Below are 13,388 nucleotides of genomic sequence, written 5' to 3'. Positions count from 1 at the left end.
ATTAAAGGTTATGTGCTGTCTCATTGTATATTTCGTTAATGTGCTCTTTGACACCATTTGACATTTTTGTTTGTAAACCTTCAATATCTGTGCTTTGAAGGCTCTTACAGCACCTGGAAGTTTTCCAGCAGGCAATTACAAATGGAAACAAAGTAACACAGACTTCAAACTTCTAGAAAAACTGGGTCTTGTGTCTAGTTTCCTGCAAAACGGAGTTTCTTGCAGCTAACTGGGTGCTGTATGGAGCACTTTGGTTTTAGTCAGGAGTTATGTTTTGCTTTGTAAAGTGAGAGGATTCTTTGTAGACTGTCCAGATTAAACAGTAAAGGATTTTGTGACAAAACGGAAGAGTCCCTACATTTCATCAAACTTTGAATTCATCAATATCATATAAATATTTTTTTGTCGCCAGATTTTTTGTAGTATTCAATTTTTTTGTCCCAGTGAATTATTTCTATTAGAAAATGAATCTCTTCCATTAGAAAGAAAAGCTCATGGATGTTCTACCACTGGAATACTTCTGATAAGAGACATTAAGATGATTCAGTGCACAATAAATAGAGCAGGCTAATTTTCTTCTGTGAAAATGTAGGCATTAGAATATGTTAGGATCTTTCTTCTGTAAAAGATCAACATCTTTTGCCTTAAGTTTGGCTCTGTGGATGTTAATCAAGTTAGGTGACCACAGTAACAACCAGTTTTTAAAAGGATGACATCTGTGCAACAGTTGTGTTCTGCAGGATTAATGAAGAAAAAATATCAAGAGCAAGTCAGCTCTTGTAGCTTCTTGGTTTGGTTACAAATTAGATTTCCATAAGTCGGTGTTCCACTGGCAAGGGAGAGGCTTTTTCGCTTACAAAGCCAAGTTAGTTATTTTTCAGGAAATGACAGAGAAGTTCCTATGGGAATTTATGAACCATGTGTTTGGAAGAGATTGGTTTAAAGTGAGCTGAAAAAATCAGAAGAGTACTTACACTTATATGTCAGCTACTCTCTCATTCAGCAACAGTGACAGTTCCATAGAAAACCTTCCCAGAGCTTCCTATTTGGTAGGATTTACTGTCTCACCAGGTTCCAGTGCACATGGTTTTACTCTCTGTTCCTCTAATCCCTAAGGCATGTGACGTACATGTCTCAAAGGCCGTCTCCAGAAAGGAGTCCCAGAGTCCTGTGCATGTCTTTTGTATGTAATTCCTACCAATAACCATCTGTTTTATGGGTGGAGAAGGCTCATACTGCAAAAGAGCACAGGATAGGGTATATCCGTAGTTGTTTTGTGGTATCTGTGGGGAAGACAAACATATTAAAAGGTGCTTGCTGTGAAGAGGCTACCATTTGGTTTAGGTAGGATACAGTAACCCAGGTGAGTGTTAGTGAGAAGGCAGATTTTTCAGTAAATAAATGATGGAAAGCTAAATAAAGTTAATAAGGAGAAATTTGAAGGCAGAACAGCATTTGCAAGAACAACATATGCTTGTGAATATTCTTAAGTGCAGAATTTTGTTCAGTAATGACAGTCCATGGTAGATTGTAATAACATGAAATTTAACAGAGCAATTCAGTGAAACAACATAGTTGTCTTCTCAGTAGATTTGAGGGTAACAGTAGCAAATTTATTTCCTATATTGTAAAAATTAGTAAGGCTGTTTCTTCAGGCCTAGTAATGTCAATTAACTGCTTCATTTAGTCTGGAACTATCTGGATACATGCTTAAAATCCTTGAATTAATGGTGTATTTTCCTGTGGTGACCTTTCTCTTTCATGGACTCTGGACAAAGCAATATCATAATTGCATAATGTCAAGTCTTGATTTCCGTAGTTAATAAAACTAGGTACTATTTTCTTGTGATCTAACTTAATGAAGTAGATGGTAATTGGGACTAAGTGGAATGATCTGATTTCAGATCACAGTAGCTACTGGAGTGTTTGGGTGAGGGAGAGGGGCAGTGTGTAAATCCAGCCCAGCTTTTGGGCTGACTTTAGGTAAGACAGAGTATGCAGAAGCATAACAGATCTGAGTGTCTTTGGAGCCCTTGTTTGTTAGGGAAATGCTGATGTTGCATAGAGCTGCACTGTCAGAAATCCTGGCACTGGCACAAGGAGCAGCTGCCTGGGCCCTTTGCAGAGGATGAAGTCAGAATAAGTTTATTTGTTTTTATTTTGGGGATTGCATGGTTCAGTTTTACCAAGGCTGCTGTGAAGTTTGAGTCAGCTCTGAATGCCGCCCTCATCCTGGCTGCTACTCTGGAGAGACTTCTGAAGTATGGAGCATGGCCATGACGTGTTTAAACCCCTGAGATACCAAGTTGTTGCTGAACCTACTTGCAGCTGTGTGCTAGAGCAGGCATTCAGGTATTCCTCCTGACTGAGGACCCTCATTTTCCCCTGCATCGGTAGGATGAAAACAGGTTTGAAGTCACCTTTTGATCTTTACCATATGCTATGGTCTTGTTCTAGTCATAGCACAACTGAGACAGAAAATGTGCCGTTGTCTGAGCAATAATGAAACACTAAACGTGTGGAAATCCTATTAGTGTTTCACAGACCGGAGCTGTCATTTCATTTGTTCTGGAATTCCTTTGATATGGCTATGACAAAGGTTTAAGGTTGAGTTTCTTGACACTTGAATGCATTAGCTATTTCTCAGTCAAAAGTCTGTCAAGTACACTGAAGCATCTAAAGGGATGTATTTATTTCTGTAAGTAATATATTAAATAGTATTGGTAAGCTTGGTCTTAAGAGAGAAAAGCATATTGACAGAATTCTGTGGGTTTTTCTTTCCTGGTGAATATTAGACAAATGTGTCTGTTTTCTGTAAGCTTCTCGTTTTCTGCTTCTGGTTTTTGTATCTCCTCATTCTAAACAAGACTGCTACAAATCTTTCTCTCAACTGTAAGTTTCCAGAAACTTATATACTTTGTAATTAATTTTCCCTATATAATTATGCACAATCTGATAGTATTAATTTACCATTAATTATAAGCTGTGTAGTTTATGGAATTTCCGTGAGTGAATATAAAAGTATCATCTGTGTATTTCTCATGTAATAGAAAACTGGGCTGAAAAGTAAATCCCTTTTCTATTTAGTCTCCCTCCTTGTCCTGGCCATGTTTGTCATTCTTTTCTGTTTTTGATTAAACTGACAGAATTACTAGAACTGCATATTTGTACATCAGATTAGCTGATAATAAGATGTCTATCTGCATTAAGTCAAAGCATTTAACATTTGTAGGACCTGAAGGAAGGTAGTAAGATTGTGATTCTACACAGTTCTTTATATGTATTTAAATATCTGTGGGCATATAGGGAAGCATGAATGGTTGTTGTTTGTCTTATTTGTTCCTATTTTCTTCCACTTAGGTTTTCTGTCTTGGAAATTCACCACGATGCATACCAATTATTTGTTTGTATTTAATACATTTTAGTTATTATGTAGTACCATTCAAGTGCTGCAGTTTCTGCAGCAAAAAAAGAGAAATACAAGACCAGATGTTATTCCCCTTGAAAAAAGTGAAAAAGGGCAATTCACTTAGAGGTTTGATAACAATCAAAAATCAATAAATACAGGAAATTTGCAAAATTAAGCATATTCACTGCCAATAAGATATGAAAGGAATGATTTCCAGTATCTATATGTGTTCAATTTCATTGGAATAAAATGGAAGGGAAGAAAAGCAAGAATAGGGTTTCTTTTTAAAAAATAAATAATAAAATTATATATGTATACACACACATATACACACACACGGAAAGTTTTTGAAATATCTCATTAAAAAACACCTTAGGAGCTCTTCTTAAAGAGTTTTCTTCACAGTTTTAATGACTATGACTTTGGAGTGAGAGTTTGCAATTTTGATAGAAAAAAGATCAGCATTATTCAAACTGATTACTGATGCAAAGATATTTGTCTCATACCTCATTTATGTGGGTTAAACTCTGTTAGAAGAATGCTTTAAATCGCTAGTGATCTTCTGGCGCTGTGCAACCGTCATTGATAAGTGTTTTAGTAACCAAGAAAGGTGAGTCAGGGTTTTAGAATACTTGTAAAGAGAGCTTTCCAATTGACGTATTCATATCTGTGATACTTTCTGTCCTGGTGAAGATGAAGTGCAAATCTTTCAGTGAGGCATAATTTCTGGTATTTCGGCAACTGTGGGAAAAGTGTTTTACTTGTCCTATTCAGTGATTAATTATTGCATTTTTCATTTAACTAACCGTCACTTATAGAAAGCCATACCTCTTTTCAGAGTTATCTGTTTGCAGAACACGAACATTTTTACAAGGAAAGTAATTTCCTTGCAGTGTTACTTTTTTTCCATAGTTCTTCCTTCTTTATTTTGGCACTTTCACCAGTTTCCTTGCATTGTTTTTCTGTCAGGGTCTGCAGTTGCTCAGTCAAATTTGTGTGAGATTTGTGCATAGCTATTTTTAATCCACAGAGAGATCCCACTTCTCTTGTATGCAAGGGTATCTTTCTGTCTTTCCCACACAGCCGTGTTCTTGTGGTGAAACGGTGACGCAGAAACTCACTTCTGTGCCTTGAGGTTGCTCTTGTGAATGGTAATCTGGTAAACTTTGAGTCTGTGCTGTCTAAATGAAGCCATTAACAGTATGAAGCTCATAAGCACAATGTGGGCTATTTCACTTAGCTCTGTTTCTGCTTTATAAGTTACTCTGTAAATCAGTTAAGTATTTGGAAGCATTTTAATTGAAAGCATTGAGAGGTTGTCCAGTTAATACATTTATCACAATTACTTTAAATTTCAGAAATACAGGTGCCACAGTGCATAGATTAGAAACTTGGAAAAAGTGGTTTCTATCTTTACTTCATGTGCAGTAGACCTGTTGTCTGGCTTTGCAAATGCTAAGACTGCTGCCGAAGCAGAAGCCCTGCACTCTGGGCTGTAGGAGGCAATGTCAAAGCCAGGATATCAATACAACCAGTTGATGATATGAGGGCGCAATCTAAGCGGTATCAGTGCGTATGGAAAGCTGAGAGTCTGTGTTCTCCTGTCTTCTGTGGAAATGACCACCAGATACATTCTTTAGTTTATTGGACCTGTCTCCTTGCTACCAAACGTTGTGTAAACAGGTATTAAAACTTTGCTGAGATTAAAAAGGAGTTTGAATAAATGGACACATTTTGGTGTCTTCAAGCCATTTGTGTAATTCATAAGCAAATGCTGAAACACAGAATAAAATAGATATCTGCTTTGAAACATAAGTCAACAGGGAGACTTGTATTTCCTTTTGTCCGCTATTCCAACCCTTCTCCGTTATAAAGTGAGGCTGACTGACTTCGGAGGGAAAGACATGTCTCTGAAGTTGCACATGTACGGCTAAAACCAGAACGGGACTGTGTAAGGCAAGCTGTAGCTCCCGAGGGAGCCCCTGCGGCTGAGGCGGGAGCCTCGTGGCCTGCCCCGAGCCACGGGGCCAACCCTGTGCCTGCCAGAAGCGCCAAACGAACAGCGGTGCTGAGGCCCCTGCCCGACTCGGGTAACGGGGGTGTATGAGTTGCCAGTAATTGCTGGATATTAAATATCAAGTTAATTCAAAACCATCACAGCACCTTAACAAGGGTGACTCCAGGTCACTGCCAACTTAACTAGCTTCGTATTCTGCTATCCAGCCTTCCCACCATTTTGTCTGTGAGGCTCCTTCGATGCTACGTATTTCCTATGCCATGGAAAGCATTTTGTTCCTCGCAGAACACTTTGAAAAAATATTACTTTCATACAGCGTGTGGAATATAAGATGTGTATAGTGTTTTCACCTCATATAATTAGAATGTTAAGTCTCAACTCAAGAAATAAGTCTCTATTGATTTTTTCCCCCCTTCCCTCCCCCCTTGCATGTGATCCTATTTACAGCTCTGAAACTACAAAATATTCCTAAAGGTGTCTTGGAACTTTCGCAAGTGTAACTAATTTCTGGAGAGAAATTGTTTAATAGCCAATAGCTGTTCTCCCAAAATAGTCTAAATAGATTAGGAGGGGAAAAAATCAATACACCCAAATAAGGTGATCTGCTCCCAGTGATTAGGACAGAGAAATAGTCCTTTTCAAAGAAGCAGAATGTAGCACAAGTTATTTTGATGGATTACAAAGATCCAAACTAATTTCGGTAGTGTAAACACTGGTGCAAGATGACTGTGGTCCCATCCATACCACATTTGAACAAAAGTAGACATGTTTCAGTCTGGATTAAATAAAATGCTGTCTGTTTCTAATATGGTTTGGCTAGCCAGTAAGAACCATAGCATTTTTGACCTGTGTTTAAAAGCAGGTTCTAGTGGACAATCAAAAGCGTTTATTCAAATGATTTCTGTATGTTTGCTCTGATCAATGCTAGCTGGACATATTGTGACAGAAACCCTTTTTTTCTGCATTCAGGCATAAACACCATTTGCAAATTTATTTAAAGGACTTTTGATATGGCCTAAGACTCGGGTCTTGATGTAATCATCTGTCCTGAGCGTGGCTCCTCACTGTCCTGGAAATAATTATTTCCAGCATTTGCTGAGCAAACCAGAAAACAAAGAACTCCTGGATAGACCAGGCATCTTTCTTATATGGCTTTTCTGCTGCTCTTGTCTTCATTTAATAGACTATGTTTTCCCGAGTACTTCAAAATATTTCTCATCGCTTGCCCTCAGCACTGACCCTGCGACCTGAGAATCAAGCAAATGTCATGTTAGTGACTACTAATTAGTGAATCCGGCAAGCTGCTTCTCCTGCCCTTTCAACCTTCCCCAGCAGCAGCTAAAGCTGTCACATGTATCATACAAAGAAAACAAGCCTTTGCCATGGTGTGTTTTTTTTTCTTTTCTTTTCCCCTCCCCTCCCAGAAAGTAAATGGTAGTACAAGCTTGACTTAGACCACAGAGGAATATGCAGGTTAGGAAGAAGTTAACCTACAATGCAAAGTTTGCATTTATTTCTTTTTTTTTTTTTTTTTCCTCTGTACAAAACATACTGCTTTGTTTATCAGGGACTTACTGAACGTGTGCATTTGTTGGCATGCAGTGTTGTAGGAGGCAAAAAGAATGAATACTTATTTCTTTTCTCTCTTGTCTTTTTGTTCGTACCATCTTTTTTTCCCCCACTTCCAATCATATTAGGTATTCTTGAAAGGGAATATTTTAATTTTTTAGATCTTAATATACAATAAACAGTCCAAACTTAACTGCCTTTTTGTATGTTTGCTGAACAAACTTGTTAGTAGGATTTAGCCATAGTACTCATTAATTATTATTGTGCTTCTATGCCTCTTGAGTCGTCATGGTTTTTTGGGACCAACTACTGTAATTAAAGGAGTAAGATGCAGTATAGTCACAAGCATGTCACAGAATTGTTTGCGCAAATAAGGTTAATCTTATTTTTATTATTTGCAATTTTATAGGTCTTTAAGATAGAGGTGCTAATGAGTGGAAGAAAACATTTTGTTGAGAAGAGGTATAGTGAATTCCATGCTCTTCATAAAAAGGTAATTGTCTCTTTCTTTAGTAGATGTAGCTTCGTTTTTCCTTAGTTGATACCTTTCCTCTCACTTGAAATTGTTACTATCTTAAATATGTCTTGTGATAGATGTCTTCCCAAAAGAGCTGACAACTTTGTTTCTTCTGTATTTCCTTGAAGGAGTGGAGGACTTCTCAGAGGTTTCTTACTGTCCTTTTCTTTTTGTTTATTGTTTATACACTGTATTCCTAAAATGTTCTGCCTGTGGTATTTTTTTTCTTGTAAAATCATGAAATAAGGCACATTCCTATAGTGAATAAATATGGTTTTGGTTTTTATCTAATTAGGCAAATAGTTTGTTAGTTCTTAAAATGTGTGTTGCTAACCTGCTAACTGTTGCTAACTTGTATACACCCGGAAGCTGGAAATGAAAAAGACCAAGCAGACTTTCTTATTCCACTGCTCTTTATAGAATGAATGTGATATAAAATAGCTGCTGAGTTTATCTACAGACTTGTCTTATTAAAGGAAACTAACTCCTGACTGCCTTCAAAATTGGGTAGCCACTAACTATTCTTTAAATTATTTTGATCCATGTTAAAGTATCATTTTTCCCCTCCAGGCTGCACTGGATGTTGCTTTTACAGCTGTGTACCTGTAGCGCAAGTTTTACATCTATTCTGCCTTATAGGGGGCCTAGTAATGTGAATGAGACTTCTGAAAAAGCAGCAGCTTACCGAATGTGGGGCAAGGATGAAAAGCGTGTGGGCAGTCCTCCGTGCCTAGGACCTGGGTCACAGGACATTTGTGTGCACACTCAGCTGTTTTCGCTGGTGCCGCTTGCCTTTGCTATGAAAAAGCTGTGTCCGCAAAAGGCAGCGAGAGATGCGGGGAAGAGCCCCAGGACACAGCACCTGATGTCGCAGTGTTGCAAAAGCTCACCCACGGCAGCAAGGTTGCTGGTGGCCTTGAGTCATTCAGGGGGGTGGCTTTATCCAGGTAGCAGAGAAGGTGGGTGTTGCCATCTTGTATGGGAGCATGGATAAATGTAAATGTGGGGCAGCAAAAGGCAACTCCTGTTGACTCAACTGTGCGTTGGCCCTTGGAAGTTCAAAGAGCAAGAATATATTTTGCTTTATGGCACAGTAATTGGTACGTGCATGTATTTCTCAACTTTTTGCACCTAGCCCCCATTGTGATGTTAGCTGCCTCATTTTAATATACATTTTCTTGTTTGTTGTTTTAATTCAGATATCTCTCAGGTATTTTTTCCCTGTTGTGTTCATATTGAATACAATACCTGATGAGCAATAGTGTCAGAATCAGAAATACCACTGCCCAGTTACCCACGACCCAGTCCTGCAGCACATTACATACATGTTTTACTTCATGTATGAGAACAGTCCTGTACTTGAAAGTAAAGCAGGTGAGTAGAGATTACTGGAGCAAATAAGCTAGGAAACACTAAGAGGGGAGAATCAGGGTTTATATCACTAGAACACACCTACACAAGTATACTGTGTCCTCTAGTTGTCTAATTTCTCTGTAATTTTTGAAATTGCACAATTTAGTTCCTGTCTATCTCTCGTTTTATGCTTTACTTGGACGTTTCCCTCACTGCTCCACATAAATGTTGTGAGTGACTGCGGTCCTACTCTAAGCTTCGTCTCCTTGCAATTCATCTCCTTCATTCCTGTGCAATAGCTCCTTTCTTTAAAGATTTCTCCTTAGAACAACAGGAAAACCATAAATGATGGCCTTTTTCTCTCTCCTCAGAAATAGTAGCAAAATAAACAAACCTGAAAAATGGGAATTCTGACAGGAAGTTCTTTGCAGCACTGTTCAATTGGTTACATCTTACTCCTCATCTGCTTGTTATCTGTTTGAAATACTCTACAGGCTTGGCTGGCTTTTTCTTGCTTGTTTTCTGTACAGTTGCAAAGCACCCAGCATATTTTGGTACAACATACTTATTGCTTAAGTCTTATTTTTAGTTGTAGTAAATTTTTCAGTAAACAAAGTGGTTGAACAGCTCCTGTTCTGAGACTGTTTTTTTGTTTCCAGAGTTGCAAAAATACTGCAGAAGGTCTCCTATAGTAATACGCCAGGCAGTTTCACCTTTGTTTTTTCTCTTTTTGTTTTCTGTTAGAAGAAGTGGAAAATCTCAAAGCTCTATTAAGAAAGTATATTTGTCTTTTCTACAATGGCATAATGTGTATTCAAACAGTTTTTACTGAAGAATATTTTGAATTTGTATCTCACTCGTGCACAGTTTACATCATATGGCACAGTCTACACTGGTCTCTATATACCAAATGTGCTTTCAGCATCCCAGCAGAGCATTTTATTGTCTGTTCCTATTTTCCACTTTAATTTACAGTACAAGTTTCACTGTAAAGAGCTGTGAGTACATGGCATTTGGGAAGGTATCTTTAAACTTACTTGCGTATTCAAGGTGTACTTAGTATTGGAGATGTCTCACAGTGAGTAGTAGAAGTAAAGCCTTTGTTGGGAACAAAAGTGGTAGAAAAATGGAATAGAGGCTATAGGAGAGGTGGTTCCATTTGCCTGATAAGAACATACTACACTGGCATTGTATGCAGGAAGGACTCCATTATTCATATAAGATAAGAGATTATTCATTCATCAGAATACCAATTAATGGTTTGATACACTTTTTTTTTTTAACAAAGCGGTTTCCAGAAACAAGGCTTGCTTTGTCTCCTTTCTGTGTTCACCTTTTCCTACATTCCAGTTAAGTAGAAAAGTTAAATCCTACTTCCTCTGCGATCTGGCTATAGTGAAAAAGGTTTAAAATCTTTTCAAGCCTGGTATGATACATTGGGAGTACCAGTTACTGCTTTGATAGAAAGCATCCGCTGCCATTAGCTTTCGTTCTATAGTTTGCATAGGCCGTTACTTTTGGCCTGGTTATGAATGGCAAGGTAGGCTTTTCAGTCTCTTCACCTTTCACGTTACAATACTGTTTTCAAATCTGCACAAAATTTTTGTTATTTTTGCTCAAACAGATCTTTAGAAAGAGTAAAACCCTTTCTGTCTGTAAAATGTAGCTGAAAATACAACTGTGTATTTATATTTATTCCTTATTTTCTTTTATATATTTTTTCCATTTAAAATACTGGTAGTTCTCTTTTAGTACCAGAATGTTAGAAGGTGACAGTGTTATGACAACTGCAGTGGAATCTGCAAAAATATTGTTTTACATCTTTGTTTGCAGGTTATTTATAATTTTAAAACAATTACTATATACTCTAAATTGTGTTGACTTTTCACACTTGGACAAATAGTTCTTTAATTGACAATTTGAGCCATCTTTTAAGCTTGAGAAAAATAGAGAGAGACAACAGTATTTCAGTTAGGCATTAGGTCAGTGTTACAGACGGGGAGGTATTACAGACAATAATTGTCCTCAGATAAATAAGTATTTCATGAGTAGTGGACAGGTCTGGAGCAATATGACTAACATAAGCATATTATGCAAATCTCCTTAGGTATTATAGTAATCATTATTATTTTATAATGTATTATTGGATTATTATAAGCTTAAGAAAGTGTGCTTATCACTTTGTACATCTGTATAGTATGGACATTATACCTATGCACAGTACGTATGCCTGCACATTTTAGCCCTTGTTTATTGGATGCTTTATATCACAGGGTCACAGAGCAAAAAAGGACTGTTGATCATCAGCTGAAGTGTCAGCCACAGAGTATTTATCTTGTAAGCAGCTAAGCTGTGGTGGAAGCCTGTATTGTTTTGGATTTGTCTCTCCTCATCTGAAGCAATTTGTTACTCATCTGCAAGCGCTGTCATGGTTTGCAACAGCTATGATTGTAGCTTCTTCAACATTCCTGATAAATTTAGAGTTTTAGAGGAAATAATGGGTTTTTATACTTCAACTTTCAGATCAGTCAGTAAAAGCACACATTTGGGGTATTTTTTTCATTTCATGTTTAATTGTAATGTAGCGCACTTAAGAAATAAGGAAGTTGAAAAACTTTTCCAGAGCAATTGAGGTTTCCTTGTTGGAGCTTCGTTACTTGTGATTGTAGAGACGTTGATATGTTGGCACTGCTTTTTCCCATAGTGACATCTCAGCAAGCTCAAAGATGAAATGTAAATTCTCAGTCTCCCATGGGTATGCATGTCAAAGTCAATTTTCAGTTTCTTTTCTTGCATTCCTTGCCTCGTGTTTACTCAGAGGCAATATCCAACAGAAAGACTGTCTAATGTCACCTTCTATTAAAATGCAATGGAGTCAGTTCCAGTTATTGTTTTTGCCCTTTAGTTTTGAGGAAGATGTTAATTTTTATTGGTTTCGAAAATATTTCTCTCTAGAAAGAGGATTTTTAGTGTTGTCAGAATATATGTTTGTGTGTGTTTACAGGGACACATGTATGCACATACACACACATTTCCTGATATATCTGTAAAAGCTTTCCCCGTGGGAATTTTTAGAGAAACAGTTGTGGAGCTCTTAGAAATATATTCAGTAGCAATCTTGCTATTGGTCTGTATAAACTATTCAACATAAATGTCAATTTATTGCTGCAGCTTGGGAGGGAGGGTTATTTTGCTCTCTTGGTTGCTAGCTCTGCAGAAGACCGGTTAGCTCTCTGCGCTATACTTCTCCCAGCTGTTCATAAATGCTGAAACATGGAGTAAGAAATTATTGCAGTGGTGCTTTGTCACTGTCCTTATCAAGGTAATGTCCCAGCACTTCACAGTGACATTGCAAGGCGTGATCCCAGGTTAATAAATGGGGAACCGAAGCACAAGACAGGCTGATGCTACATCTCCAGGGCGTTCATGGCTGAGCTGGGCATTGAATCCCCCTCTCTCGTATGTTCTGGATGCACCTGCCTCCTCAGCTTCTTCCTCGCCGTGGCTGTGAGTCGAGCTCAAGCCACTGTGCCACAGCCTCTGCAGCTCCTGGGTGACTTCCCGAGGTTCAGCCTCGTACATTACTGGTGTCTCCCGGAGTCTGAGGTTGTCACTACTTTGTTTCAGTTTGAGCCGAGGCTCTCCTCTATGGCATGGGGTCCTCATTTTCAAGTATTTTCACCTAGCTGCTGCAGTTTTGTTGTAAAATTTCTGAAAATTTGTCAGGATTCTTCTTCACTGAGAAGGGCAGCTGGGCAGGAGAATTTTTGTCTGCAGCCTGTAGGTGTGAAGAGGTATAATCAAGTCTGTTGCTTATTTCACTGAGCTTGATGGTGGGTAGCGTGATTGCAGTACTGTTGTCCTTTATGTGCAGTTATTTTACCTGTTCTGTCTCATTTTGGCCATAAATGTGTTCAGGGGTTTGTCTGGATTTCTTTCTCTTTCTTTGTCTGCAGCTCAAGAAGTTCATAAGAACGCCAGAGATTCCCTCAAAGCATGTCAGGAACTGGGTCCCAAAGGTCCTGGAGCAGCGACGGCAAGGCCTGGAGTTGTACTTGCAGGTGGGTGTCTCCTTTCATCAGTGTGATGGTGAAAGCTCTGTCCGCATTCAGAGTGGTAGTAGGCAGAGCACTTTGAAGATACTGCGGGTATTAGGTGGGTCTTTTATTGAAAAGCAATTTTAGGTGTGGGAAGTGAGTTACATGCTTAGCAGCGGTGATAATTTTTGTTCACTTAGGATGAGTTCAGCAGCTGGAAAACTGGACTGCTTCTATTTTGTTTCTTGTTCTGCCATTGGCTGCTGTCTAACTTTGGACAACCTACTAGTACCTCATTTTCCTGTGCTTAAAATGGGGAGAATGTTATTCTTACCAAAATTGTTTTGACTGTACCAGTGAAAAGTGCTGCAGAAGAGGAATCAGGCAGCTTTATTACTCGTCTCTGTTTAAAGGAAAGAATCAGCTCGACAAATTCACATCCCTGTACTGTATGTGCCTGTGTCTGAATTACTCATCTAGTGGAAC

At 38.4% G+C, this 13,388-nt stretch overlaps 1 protein-coding gene across 2 annotated transcripts in view; it reads left to right on the top strand.

Annotated features, from left to right (window-relative positions):
* Positions 1 to 13,388, top strand: part of LOC112992369 (sorting nexin-24) — an 87,283-nt gene that overhangs the window by 36,399 nt on the left and 37,496 nt on the right. The window contains exons 2-3 of one of the 2 annotated variants that reach the window (XM_026115375.2): positions 7,405 to 7,488; positions 12,822 to 12,926. In XM_026115375.2, the coding sequence (XP_025971160.1) occupies positions 7,405 to 7,488; positions 12,822 to 12,926 (189 nt within the window). Of the gene's footprint in view, positions 1 to 7,404; positions 7,489 to 12,821; positions 12,927 to 13,388 lie in introns of those variants that run through there. The other variant, XM_026115377.2, reaches the window with a different exon arrangement.

This window comes from Dromaius novaehollandiae, chromosome Z, assembly GCF_036370855.1.
Source record: "Dromaius novaehollandiae isolate bDroNov1 chromosome Z, bDroNov1.hap1, whole genome shotgun sequence".
NCBI lineage: Eukaryota > Metazoa > Chordata > Aves > Casuariiformes > Dromaiidae > Dromaius > Dromaius novaehollandiae.
This window is presented reverse-complemented; position numbering and strand designations above follow the sequence as displayed.